At 56.8% G+C, this 15,188-nt stretch overlaps 2 protein-coding genes across 3 annotated transcripts in view; both read right to left on the reverse strand.

Moving 5' to 3' along the window:
• ADAM11 (ADAM metallopeptidase domain 11) overlaps positions 1 to 1,913 on the reverse strand; it is a 20,726-nt gene extending 18,813 nt beyond the window's left edge. Inside the window, exon 1 of the mRNA XM_023746933.1 lies at positions 1,759 to 1,913. Within this exon, the coding sequence (XP_023602701.1) occupies positions 1,759 to 1,913 (155 nt within the window). The remainder of the gene's footprint in view (positions 1 to 1,758) is intronic.
• A 3,503-nt stretch (positions 1,914 to 5,416) lies between these two features.
• DBF4B (DBF4 zinc finger B) lies at positions 5,417 to 15,052 on the reverse strand. Of its 2 annotated transcripts, XM_023746936.1 has the most exons (6): positions 14,759 to 15,052; positions 13,615 to 13,660; positions 11,411 to 11,527; positions 8,633 to 8,741; positions 8,372 to 8,496; positions 5,417 to 7,503 (listed from the first exon to the last, which is right to left on the reverse strand). In XM_023746936.1, coding segments are annotated over exons 1-6 (1,176 nt in total). In that variant the 5' UTR covers positions 14,760 to 15,052; the 3' UTR covers positions 5,417 to 6,725. The 2 variants fall into 2 exon arrangements, with proteins under 2 accessions (XP_023602704.1, XP_014303601.1); XM_014448115.2 differs by lacking the exon at positions 14,759 to 15,052 and having other exon boundaries at positions 11,411 to 11,462; positions 13,615 to 13,662.
• Between the last annotated feature and the right edge of the window lie 136 nt (positions 15,053 to 15,188).

Genomic DNA, 15,188 nt, shown 5'->3' on the forward strand with positions numbered 1-15,188 from the left:
CTTCGTCTACAAAACAGTACGATCCAACATCATCCGCGACTCAGCGCTGGTAAGGATATTCGCGAATGTAGGAACACTTAGCTAGAAGGTCCGGCACCAGCTCTCAGTCACAGCTCTGCATGGGCCGCGGGACCCGGGCCGCAGCGACGTGAGGACAAAAAGAAGCGCCGCCCCGGGGACCGGTCTCCCGCACGCCACGGCTCACTCGGCAGGTGCAGGGCCGGGCGCACCGGTTCCCATCTCGCGACCCCTCTCCTCGGCGATCGGTCCCGGAGCTCCGAGGACCCGCAGGTTTTAGGGCGAAGGAGGCAGGGTCCACAGGAAGCCCCGGGCTCTGACCTGGGGACCCGCCGTCTGGGGACCTGGGAGATCGAGATGCGGGGGCGTGGCTGTCCCCCGGCCCAGGTTCGCAGAGCAGGTCACTGTGGCGTCCTCCCCGCCCTCGGTCCAGATCCCTTCCCACCGACAGGCGCCTTTTCCTGCTCAAAGAGGACCCTGCCTCCTGGAGGGCTTCAGGATTTGCTGTCCCCGAGCCACCCGGACAGATGGCCCCCGAGTCCCTCACACAGGGCATTGCAATCCTTCCCCCCAAACGTCCTATTAACTGGCCAGGTCACTCACAGGCTGCAGTCATGCCCCACTTCTGCCCCTCCCTTGTCAGCCCAGATCTTTGAGGAGCAGAAATACCTGTGGAGCCCCCCGCTTTCCTTCTCTAGCCAGGCCAGATTGCCTCGCCTGCCAACCACCTGCCCTACCAACCTACCACTAGAACTGCCCTGCACCCCCAGCCCAGCTACTGGGTCCCTGGGCAACATGGGTCCCTGACTGGGGGCTGGGATCTCTGACCACTGCTAGGGACCCCAGGAGCCAGAGACTGAGATGAGGTAGTGGTGGTGGAAGTGGGTACCCCTGGTGAGGCCCCCCTCTGACCTTGTGCCCAAAGCCAGAGACTCCTTGAACCCACCCTGGGAGCCCACAGGTCACTGAGGAATAGGAGTGGAGGCAGGGAACCCCTTCCTGGGTCCTCTGCTTTCCTGAGGACCCAGGGCCTCCACCAGGAATGGGGGAGCTGCCTGCGGCTGGTGACAGCCCCCCTCATTCTATTTTAGGCTCAGGAGAGGTGAGAAGGCGATTTCCCGGGAGGCACTGACATCAATGCTGGGGACGGGTGACTCTCCCCTTCCAACCACCTGCCACTCCAGACCCAGATGCTCAGAAAGGCTGAGGCCATTGTTCCTTCACGCTGGGAACCTCTTAGGGGTGAGGGGGCTCTCGGAGATGAGGACCTACTATGCGACATTCCCTGACAATTACCCAGGAGGGAGAGACTGGGTTCCTCATTTTATAGACGGGGAAACGGAGGCTCCAAGAGGCTGCTGGAGCTTCCCAACGTCATATAACTAGCTGGTCAGAGGTGCATTCCATACCCAGGGCCCCACTCCTCTCTGGCCCGCTCTGGCCCCACCTCTGCCTTTTATCTTGGATCTGGAGGAGACTGGTCCCTCTGGTCCATCTATTCCCCCTCCTCCTCCCCACACACAGCACCAGGTGCATCTGTCCTGCCCCACCTGTGCCATGGTCCAGGGCCAAGTCAGTAAGCCCTGACCCGATGTGCTCCCAAAAGGATAGGTGGGTTTGTCATTTCACAATGGAGGGCCCTGGGTGTGGGGGAGTCTGGATCCCCTCCCTCAACATGCCCAGGACCACACAGCAAGCCCAATCTGTGGCTGGGCCTCCAAGACTGAGGCACATCCCTACCATGTGTGTCCCGGGCTCCTTGTTGGGGAGACCTTCCTGAACCCCCAGAGTGACTTCTGGGCCAGCTCCAGTGGAGGCTCAATCTTATGGTCCTTGGCCCCCGAGAGTTCCTCATCTTCCTGAGTTCCCAGCTCTAAGCAGGTCCGGCTGGGCATCTTGGCCCTCATCTGACCACATCCCATTCCTCAGCCCGAGGCCCCCATCTTGTCTTGCATGTCAGCTCTGCCACAAGCGCATGCCTTTCCCAAGTTGGAAGCTGTTTCAATTCCCTCACGCACCAAACCAAGGGTCCCGGGGGGAATCCCACTGCGATGGGGGGCTCCTTTGGCCCCTGTGCCCCACTGCCTGTTTCTCCCAGAAGGCCTGGGAACTCCTGAAAGTAGAGGTTGGTGGTCACTGTTTCTGATGTCACCCTCAGGGTCACTCCTGCCGAGGAAGCTGTCAGGCTCTGGTCCCGACCTCCCTTAGGCCCCACTACCAGGAGTTCTGGGCCTCCTTCCCCTAGTTCTCCCTGCCCTGGAGCCGATTCTTCCCTCCAGAGTTTCTGCACAGGGGCCACGCTGGGTTGATGTGGAGCCAAGACCTAGCTAGTCTAGCAGCTGCAGGTAAGGGGGTCGGGGGGAGATTCAGCTGCCTCAGTCCTGGGGCAGAGTGATGGGTGGTGATTGCTGCCCACGGAGGACGTTCAGGCCCTGAGCCCAGTCCGTGGGGCCTATAGCAGAGACCACACCAGGCAAGGGGGCTGGGATTCCATCCTGGTCAATGGCTGTGTGACCTTGAGCAAGTCCCCAACCTCTTTGAGTCTCAATGTCATCTGTGAAAGGGGGGGGGGGGGCGGGTAGAAAAGCCCTCCTTCACAGTGAACTGATGAACCTCAGAGAGGTTGGGGGACTCGAGCTACTGGAGTAATTTATCCTCCAGTGCCTGGTGCACAGAAGGGGCTCGCACCATCCGTGTTGACCTTAAGGTGCCAAGGAGAAAGCCCAGGACCCAAGGGACTCCTTTATGGTTTGGGGGCCTAGGGGCCCTCTCTACCCAGAGCATGGAGAGACTATGCCTGGTGACGTGACACTGGTCGGTGGAGAGCAGCAGAAGTGCCCTCAGTATTGGGACAGGGACTTCATTGTTTTCACCCAGATCCCAGCGCAGTGTCTGCCCTTTCCTCCAGTGGAGGACCACTCCCGTGATTGAATATTCCTCCGGGGAGCCTCATGCTCCCCCCATTTTCTGACCGGCCCCCTTCTTTAGTCTCTGCAGCTCTTGCCTCAGTGAGTTGGAGGCATCCAGGTGCCAAAATCCTGGGGCGACACCCATCCTTTGAGAGCTTCTTAGTGGCACGAAGGTGGTCATGCCCTGAGGGCCCGGCATGCTATGCGAGGGTGCAGGTTTCCTCGCCCACATCAGGGATCCTCCTAGAGTTCTGGGAAACCGCCCCGGAAAGTGGGGACCCGGGTAGGAGGTGACTCACAGAGCCCTAAGCAGCTTCATCCACAGAATTACCCTGGAGATGAGGATGCGAGTCAGACAACCATCCAAGGTGAGAGATTAGTGAAAATGAACCTATTGAAATGTCTGTGTGTGCGCACGCGCGTGTAGGTGGCGGTAATGCTAGTTTACTGAGTGTTCGCAGTGTGCCAAGCTCTGGCCCAGTACCTCCAAAGGTCACAAAGTGGCAGGATCCAAATTTGAACTCAGAACTCTGTGGCCTGAAGACTCTGTGGCCTGAAGGCTTACACTACAGGGTTCGTAGAGAATATGGAATATAAACTTGAAGAGAGAGGCATTCCAGGTCAGAGACCAAGAGCAAAAGACTCACGTTGGTTAGAGACACAAGCGGATCAGCCTGCCTGGATGGGGTCCGGGCGGAGGGGGAGGGGGCATGGCAGAGAACACCAGGAAGCTGGGTGGGTGTGAGGAGAGGACGGTCAGCAGGGAGTGAATAGGGGGACGTGGGACTGTTTGGAGTGGCCGGCCGAGGGGGCAGGTGTTAGCGAATGCCAGGAAGGACAGGACAGCGGGAAGGGGAGCCGGTCTTGGACCAGGAACAAGTTACCAGGTAAGTGGGTCTGTGTTGGCAGCAGGATGGGAGGGGTGTGAGGGATTGGAAGGAAGGACCCTTGAATTCATGTCCTCCAAGCCCCTTTCTTAGATAAGGAAACAGGCTCATAGTGAAGGGATTTGCCCAGTGAGTGTGAGTTGGGGTGTTGGCAAGACCTGCCTTCCCATCCAGCCCAGGTGAAGATCAGAATTCAGGTCAAGGCCAGAGCTACCAATTCAGGTCATAACTTCAAGTGAAAGAGCCCGTGTCTACAGGCAAGAACAAGGATCCCAGGCCCTCTTCTGGGGAAGCAGTGAGGCTGGAGGGCTCATTAGAGCGGAGTGAGGGCAGACACCGCAGGCCTATGCTGACTGGGTGCACTTAGTAAAGAAGGGGAGGCTGGAGAGAAAGGTGACCAGGCTCAGCTGGGGCTGCCAGGAATGGGGGAGCCAGGGTTCAAGAAAATGGGAAAGGAGAAAAGAAAGCTGGCTTTGGTAATTAGCAGGTGATCCAGTGACCTTGGAATGGACAATGCCAGTGGTGCTTCCATGATGGAGGGCGGGAGGGGGAGGGAGGTGCAGAGGCGGCGGCTATGGCTATAGACCAAGGAAGTAGCCAGAGAACAGGAGGGAGCATTCCTCGAGCTACTGGATCAATGCGAGTGTTTTCCAGGCTGGAGCTTTCAGGGGGAGGGAAGGAGAGCTGGGGAATCCGAGGAGGAAACGGACGAGGCCAGCAGGGGTGGGGTGAACACAGGGTTGGCCTGACCTGGGGGTGGGGGTGAGGGACACTGCTTCCTAAGTCAGATGTTGAAGAGGGATTGAGTGGGATGAGGCAGAGGCTGCTGAGTGTGAGCTAAGCTCACTGGTTGAGAGGGAGGGAGTAGGAGGCTTTAAGCCCCCATGTCAAGGGCCACTGAGGGGCCCAGTATGTCAAGTGGCACCCTTCTGTCCTGGGTCCCCTCTAAGTTTATATCCTGGAGGCCGGAACAGAGACAGAGCTACGGTGAGAAGGAGCCTTGGGGCTTGACCTGGTTGAGATGCGATATCCAAGGTCACAAGCGGTGAGACGGGAGGGGAAGTCACACAGTTGGATGTGAGGTCCTGGGCAGATGGTGACAAGGGTGTCAGAACCTGGTGTCTGGGAATAAGCAGCAGGTGGACGTCTCAGAGACAAGGTCTGAGACAGAGGTGGGGGACCCCCTCACCCAGGGCGGCAGGATCATGGGAAAGGCACTGGGGGACGAGGCATCCCCATGTGTCTCATCAGGAACCAGAGGAAGCCGTTGTCTAGGTCCCGGGGAAGGGGAGAGGGCTCCTAGCAGGGTCCCGGAGGAGCAAAGGCTCCTGGGGAGGGGGTGCTGAGCATGCCCTCTCCAGGCCGCCACTCAGAGAACAGCAGAGCCAAGTGAGTGACCGGAGACGGAGGCCCACCTCCCTCAGCCCCCGGGGGCTAGGCCTCTGGGGAGGGTGGCACTCACCCAGGCTCTCACTTGCAGGAGGCTCCTGTCCTGCTAGCCAGTTACTCTGTCCCCATCAACTGGGCCCTCAGCCCGGCCTCAGGTCGCTGGAGGGCAGAGGAAGGCCCAACACTGTTCTCCAGCCCCATCCCTTAGCTATTTGTTATTAACGAATTTATTTACAGCTCCTGAATCAAGATTAATTGTGAAATTTAACAGGAATGGCATAAAAAGGCCAAACATGACCTCTGTGAGGGTTGTACACACACACTTGCTCTATTTCCAAACTAACAACTCAGGTCCTCACCCGCAGCTAGGCCCCCACTTCTTCCTCCAAAATGAGAACAGAACAGCACCAGGCTCTGGTAGCTCCAACATTTAAAGAGACAAGCACACAGAGGCAGAGAAGGGTGAGAAGAACCACAGTACAAAATGTAATAAAAAAAATGTGGCCAAAAAATCGATAGCAAGCTCATCCCCATTTCCAGATTAATGGCTCGGCTGAAAAGAAGTGGGGGGAGGTCCTTGGGGAGGGAGGAAAGTAGGGGATGGAGACGTTGGCAGGTGAACCACTGACCCTGGAGCAGAACCCCGGGGTGGGCAGCCCAGACTGAGGCAGGGAAGAGCCCAGAGGGGTCTGTCCCCAGAGGGGCATCTGGCCATATCTTGGGCTCAGGGGAAAGGTCAGTGCTGGGCCCACTCAGTGCAGGGAGGGAGCTCGGTGAGTGCAGCAGCCGAGCCCCTCCTCTGCTTCAGATGTTCCTGAGATCTGTGTGCACAGCGTGGGGTGCTGGGGGAGGGGACACAAACACAGGCTTTTGGAAAGCAGGAGAGAGCCACATGCTTGTGAGAAAGGAGGGGGGGGACACCTACCCTGGGCTCTGCGGGGGGCAGGAAGCCAGGCCAGGGTCCTGCTGCTCCAGCTTCTTTGTCATCCCTTCCTGTGCCAACCTTGCCTCTGCCTCCTGGCAGGTGGGCAGCTGGCTATGGCCGGACTATCCCATCACAGGTCACTGCCCCGTCAGGATCATGGCTGGAGATCTGGGTAAGAGAGGGCAGCCCTCAAGCTGACTCTCTTGGTTCTACCTGAAGATGGGGTGGTGGGAGGACTCGATGTGTCCACCCTGCACTTGGCCATGACAACAGCTGTTCACTTGGACTTCAAAGGCCAGGCTTCAGGCTCCTCTGGCTCCATCAGGGAGGCCCTGGTGTGCTGCTCCTCCATGTATCTGGGCTGCCCTGGCTGGGTGAGCAGCCATCAGCAGAGGTATAACTTATATCTGGGCACCTGGCCCTCAAGTTGGGAGCTGTCTGGCCACATGAAGAGCTGCGTGCCCCCAGGAGACTCACAGGAGCAGTTTGCTGCTGGTGCTGGGACACAGGGAGGCAGGGGGCTGGGAGAGGCTGGCTCCTCCGCTGGCAGGCAGAGGGAGGGGAGGTAGCCTGGCTGTCTGCAGGCCCCCCTGGGGGTTACGTGCCCGCAGCCGAGTGCAGGTGGGCTGACAGCTGGCCCGGAGCTGCCGAGCAGCTGGGAAGTTGGTCAGTCTGCTGAGAGCCGGGGCCAGGGGCTGCACCCTCAGAACCCTCAGATCCTGGGGAACATCCTCCTCCGGGCCAGGGGGGCTGTGTGGGCCAGAGCTCTGCTGGCCTGTCTGAGGGCTGCCAGGGCAAGGGGTCTGGGAGGGAGAGGCTGGTCTGTGGGTCGCACAAGGGCAGGGGGGAGGTCAGAGGCCTGGACTCAGGGCCTGGAAGGGGAAGGGAGAAGGGATGCCTGCCATCAGCTGTCCTGGTGCCACAGGGGCTGGGGGCTCTTGAGACAGAGAGCGAGGCTTGTGGCCAGGAGACCCCCGGCCTCTTCTCGGCATTGCCACTGGGGAACTGAACCTTCCGCTTGTGGCCGACACGTGCCGGTTCTGGGCCAGGGGAGAGGTCCGCAAACTCAGAGCTGGTCAGGAGGCAGCGACAAGTAGGGCTTCTGGACAGCACTGTCTCTGGGGGGTCCACAACATCAACTGAGCCCTCCAGGTCGTGGCAGCTTGCTACTGGTCCGAGCATCTCACCAGCCCCCACACGTTCAGCTGGTGACTTCCTGCCGCCCAGCAGCCCATCCTGTTCATGGATGCTGGGGGCCTGGGGGCCGTCTTCCTTCCTCCTCCTGGGAGATGCTGCCCCGCCATTGGAGGGCTGGCTGGGAGGCACCGTCTCAGGAGACAGAGGGTCACGATCCGAAGCCGGGGAGCCTGGCTGCCTGTGGGACAGACACACCCTGTGGGCCACAGGCTCAATTCCAAAGCAGGCAGTAAGCTGGGGTCCTCCCGGCCGGGCTGCGGGCAGGGTGGGGCATGCATGGTGCTGCCCTGCTGGGGTTTGGGTGCTGAGGAGACCTGCCCGCTCTGGGGCCTGTGAAACGCTCGCTCTTCGGGTCTGACCGGCAGCAGTGGCCAGCGCTGTCTGCACCTCTCTGGGCTCTGTGGCCTGTGGTCAGGGATGGCCCGAAGCTACAGGCTGTCCCATTTAGTAACTTCCCAGAGGAGGCTGTGCCCTTTGGCGGCTGGAGGAGGCAGCACAGAGCCTGGCCGTCCAAGCTGGGCCCAGGAAGTGAGGCTGAGGTGGAGACTTGGGCTGAGAGGGGAAGCCACAGCTCCTGGTGGAAGCTCAGAGAACCCTGGAACCCCCTGCAATCCCTTTCCGGGGGTAACTTCTAGAGGCAGAAAGACTTGCTCTTCACCCACCCAGAGTCCCCCCTCCACACTTCTAGACGGCCAGTCAGGCACATGACCAGACATGACCGTGAGTGTGACGGCTGAACGCTCTCAGCCCCCACAGCTGTGGCAGGGCTCACGCCCAGGAAGGGAGGGAGCCGCACTCTGGTCTGGCTCCAACCCAACTGGCTAAACACACATGGAGGTCTTTCCCACCACTCACATCTAAAGTGAACCAAATAGAAGGAGATTGGAAAGAAAGGTGAGGAAAGAGAAAATAGCATAGCCTGGTCCATGCTGTCATCAACCTGAGGTTCCTTCCCACCTAGAGAGGCAGCATCAGAAGAGTGAGGGCGGAGCCATTACCCCCATTACCCGCCCCCCCACCAAGCAGGGCTGCAGCACGGCGCTCACCTGGGGAGGCTGGTGAGGAAGGGGATCTCTGCAAAGCTGTGGCTGAGCTGGGCGATGATCCGATCGACTTCTGCATACGGGTGGGCTTCTCGGGCAAAGCCCTGGTGCTGGGCACTCTGGAGATGCTGTCCGGGGGTGAGAGGAGGCACAGGCGTTAGACAGGGGAGGATGCCAGCAGACCTCCAGCCACACCAGGGAGACGGGGCAGGAATGGCTCTCAGAACAGTCTGGGAAGCAGCTGCTTGGTGGGAAGGGGCTCACCCCATGGAGCTCCTGAAAGGCCTCCTGGCAGCACTCGCAGTAACCTTTCTTCCTCCTGGGCGCGGTGCGGGTGGCTGATCGTGGGCGTGGCTCTCGGTCCTTGGGTCCTCTGGGGAGGGGACGGGGGAAAGTGGTCACTGCTGGGGCCCTCGGAGCAGAACTGTTGCTCCAGGGCCTGGAGCCCAGGCCAGAGAGATGAACTGAAACCGCCACGGAGCTGGGCAGGCGCAGGCAGGCCTGCCTACACTTGGCACCACTTGTCCAAGGATGGCAGGAGCGGCGACGAGGAAGATGAGACCTCCCATGGGCACCCTGTCCTAGCTCTGCCCTTTCTCCGCCCACACATCTGAAACCACAGGTGAGAACGGGTGGTGGTGGCTGACAGCGAGAATCCTTGGAAGAGCAATTCCAGCTCTGTGCTCACACCCAAACCCTCGTTCATTTGCCCTAAAAATGAAGGGGACAGGCCTCCACAGTAACAAGGGGGCTGTACTGCCTTTGACCTCCTCCACCTTAAATGTCCCCTGAGCTGGCCTGTCCCTCATGCTTACTTGTCCCCTGCACAGCTGCCATCTTGACTGAGGACTTTCAAATCTCTTTCTCAAACCTGACTCCTTGTCTGAATTTCAATCCCGTTTTTCTAATGGCCTGTGGGCCATTGCTATGGGCAAACTCAACAAATCTAAAATATCCTCCTTTAAGGACTTTCTAAGGATGACACAAAACCCAGGAAACACAGGAAAAAATAGGAAAAAACTGATAAATTTAACTACATGCAAATTTAAAAAATGTATGCACAGCAGAAAACAAGCAAAGTTAAACCCACAGACTGGACGAAGTGGGGTCCGTGTTATTTATAACTAACACTATAGCAAAGGGCTCATTTCCCTACTACATGGAGGGCTCTTTACAAATCCATAAGAAAGTGATCAATAACTGAATAGAGAAATGGGCAAGTGATATGCAGAAGATGCACAGAAAGAAATACAAATGATCAAACAAAACAGACTGAACCTCATTCATAGAGAAAAACATGAAAATTCTAATTACACCGAGATCACGGTCTTGAATCTATCAGATTGGTGTAAATCAACAAGCCTGACAGCTCTCAGGATTAGCCACGGGATGTGGAAACAGGCTCTCTCCAAGGGGGTGGGGGTCAGAGTGGTTGCTGGCATCATCTCCATGTAAAGCAATTTGGCCGCATTTATCAAAATTATAAATGCAGGCACCCTTTGACCCAGCATTTCCACTTTTAGGAATTTACTCTGCAAATATACTTAAACCATCAAATTTTCTTTAAAAAGACTATTCACTACAGCCATAAAAGGGAATAAGGATGCTGTTCAGGTACTAATAGGAAATTAATCTAAGATAAAGTGGCAAAACTAAGATCGAGCACAGCAAATATTAGGCTGCTCTTTACGTGAGAAGAGGGAACAAAGGACACGATGTACTTCTGTGCACATGAGCCATCTCCGGAGAGAGACCCACGATCTGGAGATTAGAGGATGGTGGTGGGAGACTTTTTACTCTAAACCCTTTGTAATGCTTGAATTTTGAACCAAAATAATCTTTTATTTTTTAATCCTCACCTAAGGATAAGTTTAGAGAGAAAGGGAAAAAGAGGGAGGGAGGGAGGAGGGAGGGAGGGGGAGAGAGAGAGAGAGAGAAATTGGTTGCCCCCTGTACGTGCCCTGACTGGGAATTGAACCCGCAACCTTTTGGTGTCTGGGATGATTTTCCAATTAACTGAGCCACCCGGCCAGGGCCAAAATAATCACTTACATTTCCTCCCAGATTTGACACACACACACACACACACACACACACACACACACACACACACACACACACACACGGAACCCTGGCTAAAGCCCTCCCTCTGTTTCTCATGTGCATGTACCAAAGCTTCATTGCTTCACCATCTTCCTTTTACAATCTCGGCTGCTCTGCGATTCCCAGGCCATCTCAGGTCTAGCACCACCTGCCAGCCCAGCCCACGGCCCCCTGGCTGGCTCTCTCTGGTATCCCCTGCGCCTTCTAGGAAAGATGTGAAGGGCACCTGAACTCCACCTCAGCTCATTGTTTCTTCTCCCCTCTGCCTACTGCCACATTCCGTTCTCTTTTTCCTCCCACTGCACCGCTTCCTTTGTCTGCTGGTGGGACCTGCAGGCTCCCCTTGGCCCTGGGTCCTCTCGGCCTGAGTCTGCTCCGTCCTGTTCTCCTGGTCTATGAACTAACAACTCTGTGGCCCGAAATTAGAAAGGGTCCGAGAAGGCATCCAGACCCTGCACCAAGCCGCGTTCCTTCTGCACTTTGGTCAGTGGAGGCTCCCGTCACACATCTGCAGAGCGGGAATACCGATAAGCCTATAAGCCACTCTGATGTGTATCAAATCGCCCAGGGAGCTTGTGAGGATGCAGCTTTGGGGGCTCCATAATCAGAGACTGTGATTCTGTAGGGGTGAAGTGGGGTCCAGAAGCCATTTTTAATGGGACCTCAGGGGGCTCTGATTGAAGGTGGTCTATAGATTTGAGTTTCAGAAACCAGCCAATTGTCCTCTGGACACCAGTCAAATTCTTCAGTAGGGCTGGAGAACACCAAGGAAAATGAATGAACTCTCCTTGTGTCTCTCTTCTCTGGGCTAAGTTCCCAGAATAGACTTCGCCTAAGGAGCTGACACATGGCCATTCCCAAATCTGAGCAGCAGGCCCCCGGGGGGAAGGACCTTGGCCTGTCACCAGCCCTTGTTAATCAGGAACCAGAAAGACCCACCTGGTGCGGCGCGAGCTGCCCGGGATCGTCAGGGCCTCAAAGGGACTTGCATCTTTGGGTCCCAGAAAAGAAATTTCAGGAAAGGATTTAAACTGATGGTGGAAAGGACGAAACTCCCTGAAACACAGAAAACTTCCACTTTGACTATAGCGGGGAAGGGAAAGGGTGAGGAAGGGGTGCCAGCCCAACTCCCTGGAGTTCCAATCCTGACAAAGTGGGCTCTCACCCGCACATCTTTCAGGTTGTAGAACAAAATTCTCATCAGCCTTACTAGGTGAAATTAATACTTACGCTCTCCCTGTCTACTATCTACTGCCTCATCGGAATGCTGCAGCCACCCCCTGAGCTCTGAGCTGAGTGGAACAAGTGGGGTAAATGAAGCCCAAAAGGTTCAGGAACTTGCCTAAGAGCTCACAGCTAGTATGTGGCCAATGCCAGACCGGAAGCCACATCTCCTGACCCTTCCATTTTGTTTCTCGACCCTAGAACAATCTTTGGGGACTCCAGCCTCACAGAATCTAAATGGAAGGATGTTTGAACCACAGCAGTGATTTCCCTGCTCCACTTAGAGCAACACTTGCTCTGGGCTGGTCCTCGGCACCCTCTGCAGGGGAGAGTTCTGAAGAGAAAGGAGGCCCAGTGCAGGTTCCGGATGTCAGGATACTGGGTGGTTTTGGTGCTCTGCCTCAGGTTGCTCACATTCAAGCTCGGAGCCAGATCTGATCATGTGTGGACACTCAACAAACCCCGTGATAGAGCTGCGGGCACCCCGTGTTTGGTGCCATGGCCTGTGCTCCAGGGGGAGTGCAGGCCATGGTTCCTGGGTGGTACTGTGAGCCCTCTGGCCTCAGGAGTGAATTAACAGAGTTCTTGGACCCTTAAAGGGAAAAGGGTGCCCTCCACAGCCCTGGTACCCCCATTTCTTTCTCTTCAAAGTTGTTTTGTTCCTGCTTAGGAGGCTGGGATGCTGAGGTTGGAAAGGCTATGAGGCTTTGAAGAGCACCTGGTTCAGAACAGCACATCAAGAGAATCACAAGAAACCTCAGCTCCGCCCGGATCTCCTCTGTTGCCTATGATGCTAGGGGCACGCAAGTACGTGTACCCCCTCCAGTGACAGTGGCATCACCTGTGCCTGCCACGTGCAGGGAGAGATCCTGAGGCACTGACAGTATCTCTCAGCTGCCGTCTATGAGTCATGACTACTTATATTTAACTGCTTGTGAAGGGGCTGGGATTGACAGACATGGACCCCATCCCACCGGAACTGGACAAGATAGCACCTCATTGCCATCCCTATGTTCTTTCCACTCATTTCTGGGCCACCAAGACCATGCCTGTACTGTGTGCAGGGCCTGGAGGATGGGCAGGCATGCCAGGATCCCGGGGCTGGGTCTCTAGCTGCCCTGCATGAGGCTGAGGGGCCCAGAAAATTCTGGTCCCAGGTCCAGATGAGCTTTTTCTTTTTTCAAAACGCTTTTCTTTTGAGAGAATTATAGATTCACATGGACTTTGATCTAGTACTTACTGAAGAGTCAGCGCTAACCCAGGCTATCAGGTTATCATCAATGGACTCTCCCGCTCCAGGTACAAAGGGGCCCCAATGGTGGACAGGGCAGAGTGGAGAGGGTGCCGGATGGCACAGTTAGGACACCTGGCATCTAGCCTCAGCTGAGGTTCATTAATGAAGTGGGAATGTGCAAGTCCTTCCCTTCTCTGCCCCCCGTTTCCCCACTAGGAAGAGGATGGACTCTCCCACTGAGAGCGGTCATGAGGCGGCACGTGCCAGGAGAGGGCCCTGCACAGCAAACCAGAAGGGTTTCAAGTGCAAGGGAATCCCAGCACCGCCCCAAGCACCTCACTTCAGCCGAGATGACTGCACTAGCCCTGCACTGGCTCTAACAACCACTCGATAGCAAGTGTCAGCATACACCTCGGAGTAAATGAGATCATAAAAGCAGAGCATTAGGAGGTAATTCACACACAGGGCCATTAACCTCCGGCTCATACCAAGGGGAGTGCCGGCTGTGCAGTGCGCCCTCAGAGGCCCCCCCTGGTCTATGCGAGACTTCTCCACGACGGGAGAAAGTGGCTTCTGGGAAGACACAGGTGCAGGGCGGAGGGGCTCCATGACCCCACGTCAGCTTGGGACCTGGCCTCCGTGTGGGCCTGGTGGGGGTGTGGGGACAGGGAGGAGCCCCACTCACCTGCTCTCATCTTCGATTTTGAGGAACGGTGCCTTCAGTCTGGCCACTAGAAAGGAAGAGGGCACACGTTAGCCACCTGTCTGCTCCAGCTCAGGGCCCGCGCGGCACACACAGGAAGTGCCGAGAGGCAAGGCCCTGCCAAAGCCGAAGGGGCGCTCAGAGCTGGAACACGTGCTGCCCCAAGGTGCGCCTTTCCATTTGGGAGACGTGAGGCACCCACTCCCATCTCTCCCAGCCTCCGCCCGGGGAGAAAGAGTTCCACTATTGGGGGCAGAGGCTGCAGGGTGCCCGGGGTCCTGGCATGCCCTTCCTCCGCAGGATAGAGGAGCCTCCTGCACGTGGCTCCTGGAGGCTGTAACTGACCACCAGAAATCGAGCTGAGCGGGAGACCCACCCGCTGCTGCTTTCTGCTAAAAGCTGCTTCCCGGACCTTCCCTCCCAGTGTCAGAATCCTGAGGGGCCCCACAGCTCTTGAGGGGAATCGGCTACCTCCTGCACGCCCCCTACTGGGGATCGAGCCCACAACCCAGGCATGTGCCCTGACCGGGAATTGAACCGGGATGTCCTGTCCTGGTTCATAGGTCGGTGCTCAAGCCCTGAGCCGCACCGGCCGGGCACTGCCATTTACTGAGCACCTGCCCTGTGCCGGTCTGTTACCTGCCCTGCCCGTTTGTGCCACATCCAAGGAGGTGGTGAGTGCTCCTCCCGTCACTCCCAGCAGAATTCCCCATGAGGACCCTGGTTTATTTTGGGGCAGGGAAGGGGGCAGGGAGGAGCAGAGAGGGAGAGAACTAAAGAGTGTTTAGAGATCTTAGCAGAAGGATGGTAAAAAAAACATCAAAGGTGAAATCTGGTTCATGAACAAAATAGGGCAAAGGAGTTCTGGGAGGACAAATTTGGAGTCAATTCATCAAGAGATCCATCCCCTCCTGGCTGGTTAGCTGCACGGGGCACCCAATCTCGTCGGCATCGAGAAGCAGTTCTACCCTCCCAGGGTGACCAGCGTCCTGTCAAAGGGGCTGGAAGCCTGGGCAGAACTAACACCACCAAGTCTCCAAAGAGGATGGCACCTCACAGCTTCCAGACCCGTTCGAGAGGCCACCAGCGCCCAAGCAACAAAAGCTGCCTTTCTCCCAGTAATTACTTCTTTCGGGGCGAGTCCTTGTCTAATTAACGGAGACAGTTATTAAAGTCAATTCCCCCACAGGTTTCCTTGAATTTCGAACACGAGAGGTGCCAAGTGACTTTTCTTAGCTCCTGCTTGTGCTCGAATAAATGCCACTTAAAGAGCATCTTCGGGAGAAACATCCAGGAGGAACCCTCCTGCTGTCCAAGAGGAGCTGGGAGCCGGGCCTGTCAATCTGCCTGTTTGTCAGCTTCAGGGAGCTGGCATTTCTGAAAGTGGGAGGCAGCTGTTCAACTGCCCACTCCACGCTGAATCAGAGGAAAAGGATGGGGAACTTCAACTGATGGCCGGGAACAGCCAGAGGACGCAGGAGCCAGCGTGGCCGCAGGGGGTCTTGGCGTGCAGGAGAAGCCCCAGCCCAGCGAGCTCTAGATGTGCTCATGGATGC

This window comes from Myotis lucifugus, unplaced genomic scaffold (genome assembly GCF_000147115.1).
Source record: "Myotis lucifugus unplaced genomic scaffold, Myoluc2.0 scaffold_766, whole genome shotgun sequence".
NCBI classification, from domain to species: Eukaryota; Metazoa; Chordata; class Mammalia; order Chiroptera; family Vespertilionidae; genus Myotis; species Myotis lucifugus.

What these genes read in the sequence shown, in the direction of transcription:
- DBF4B (XM_023746936.1), bottom strand. An exon ending in AAAATCGAAGATGAGAGCAG is followed by an intron (nt 11,528 to 13,614) that starts GTGAGTGGGGCT and finishes TCTGTGTTTCAG; the next exon opens with GGAGTTTCGTCCTTTCCACC. An exon ending in TTCCTCACCAGCCTCCCCAG is followed by an intron (nt 7,504 to 8,371) that starts GTGAGCGCCGTG and finishes TCTGTCCCACAG; the next exon opens with GCAGCCAGGCTCCCCGGCTT.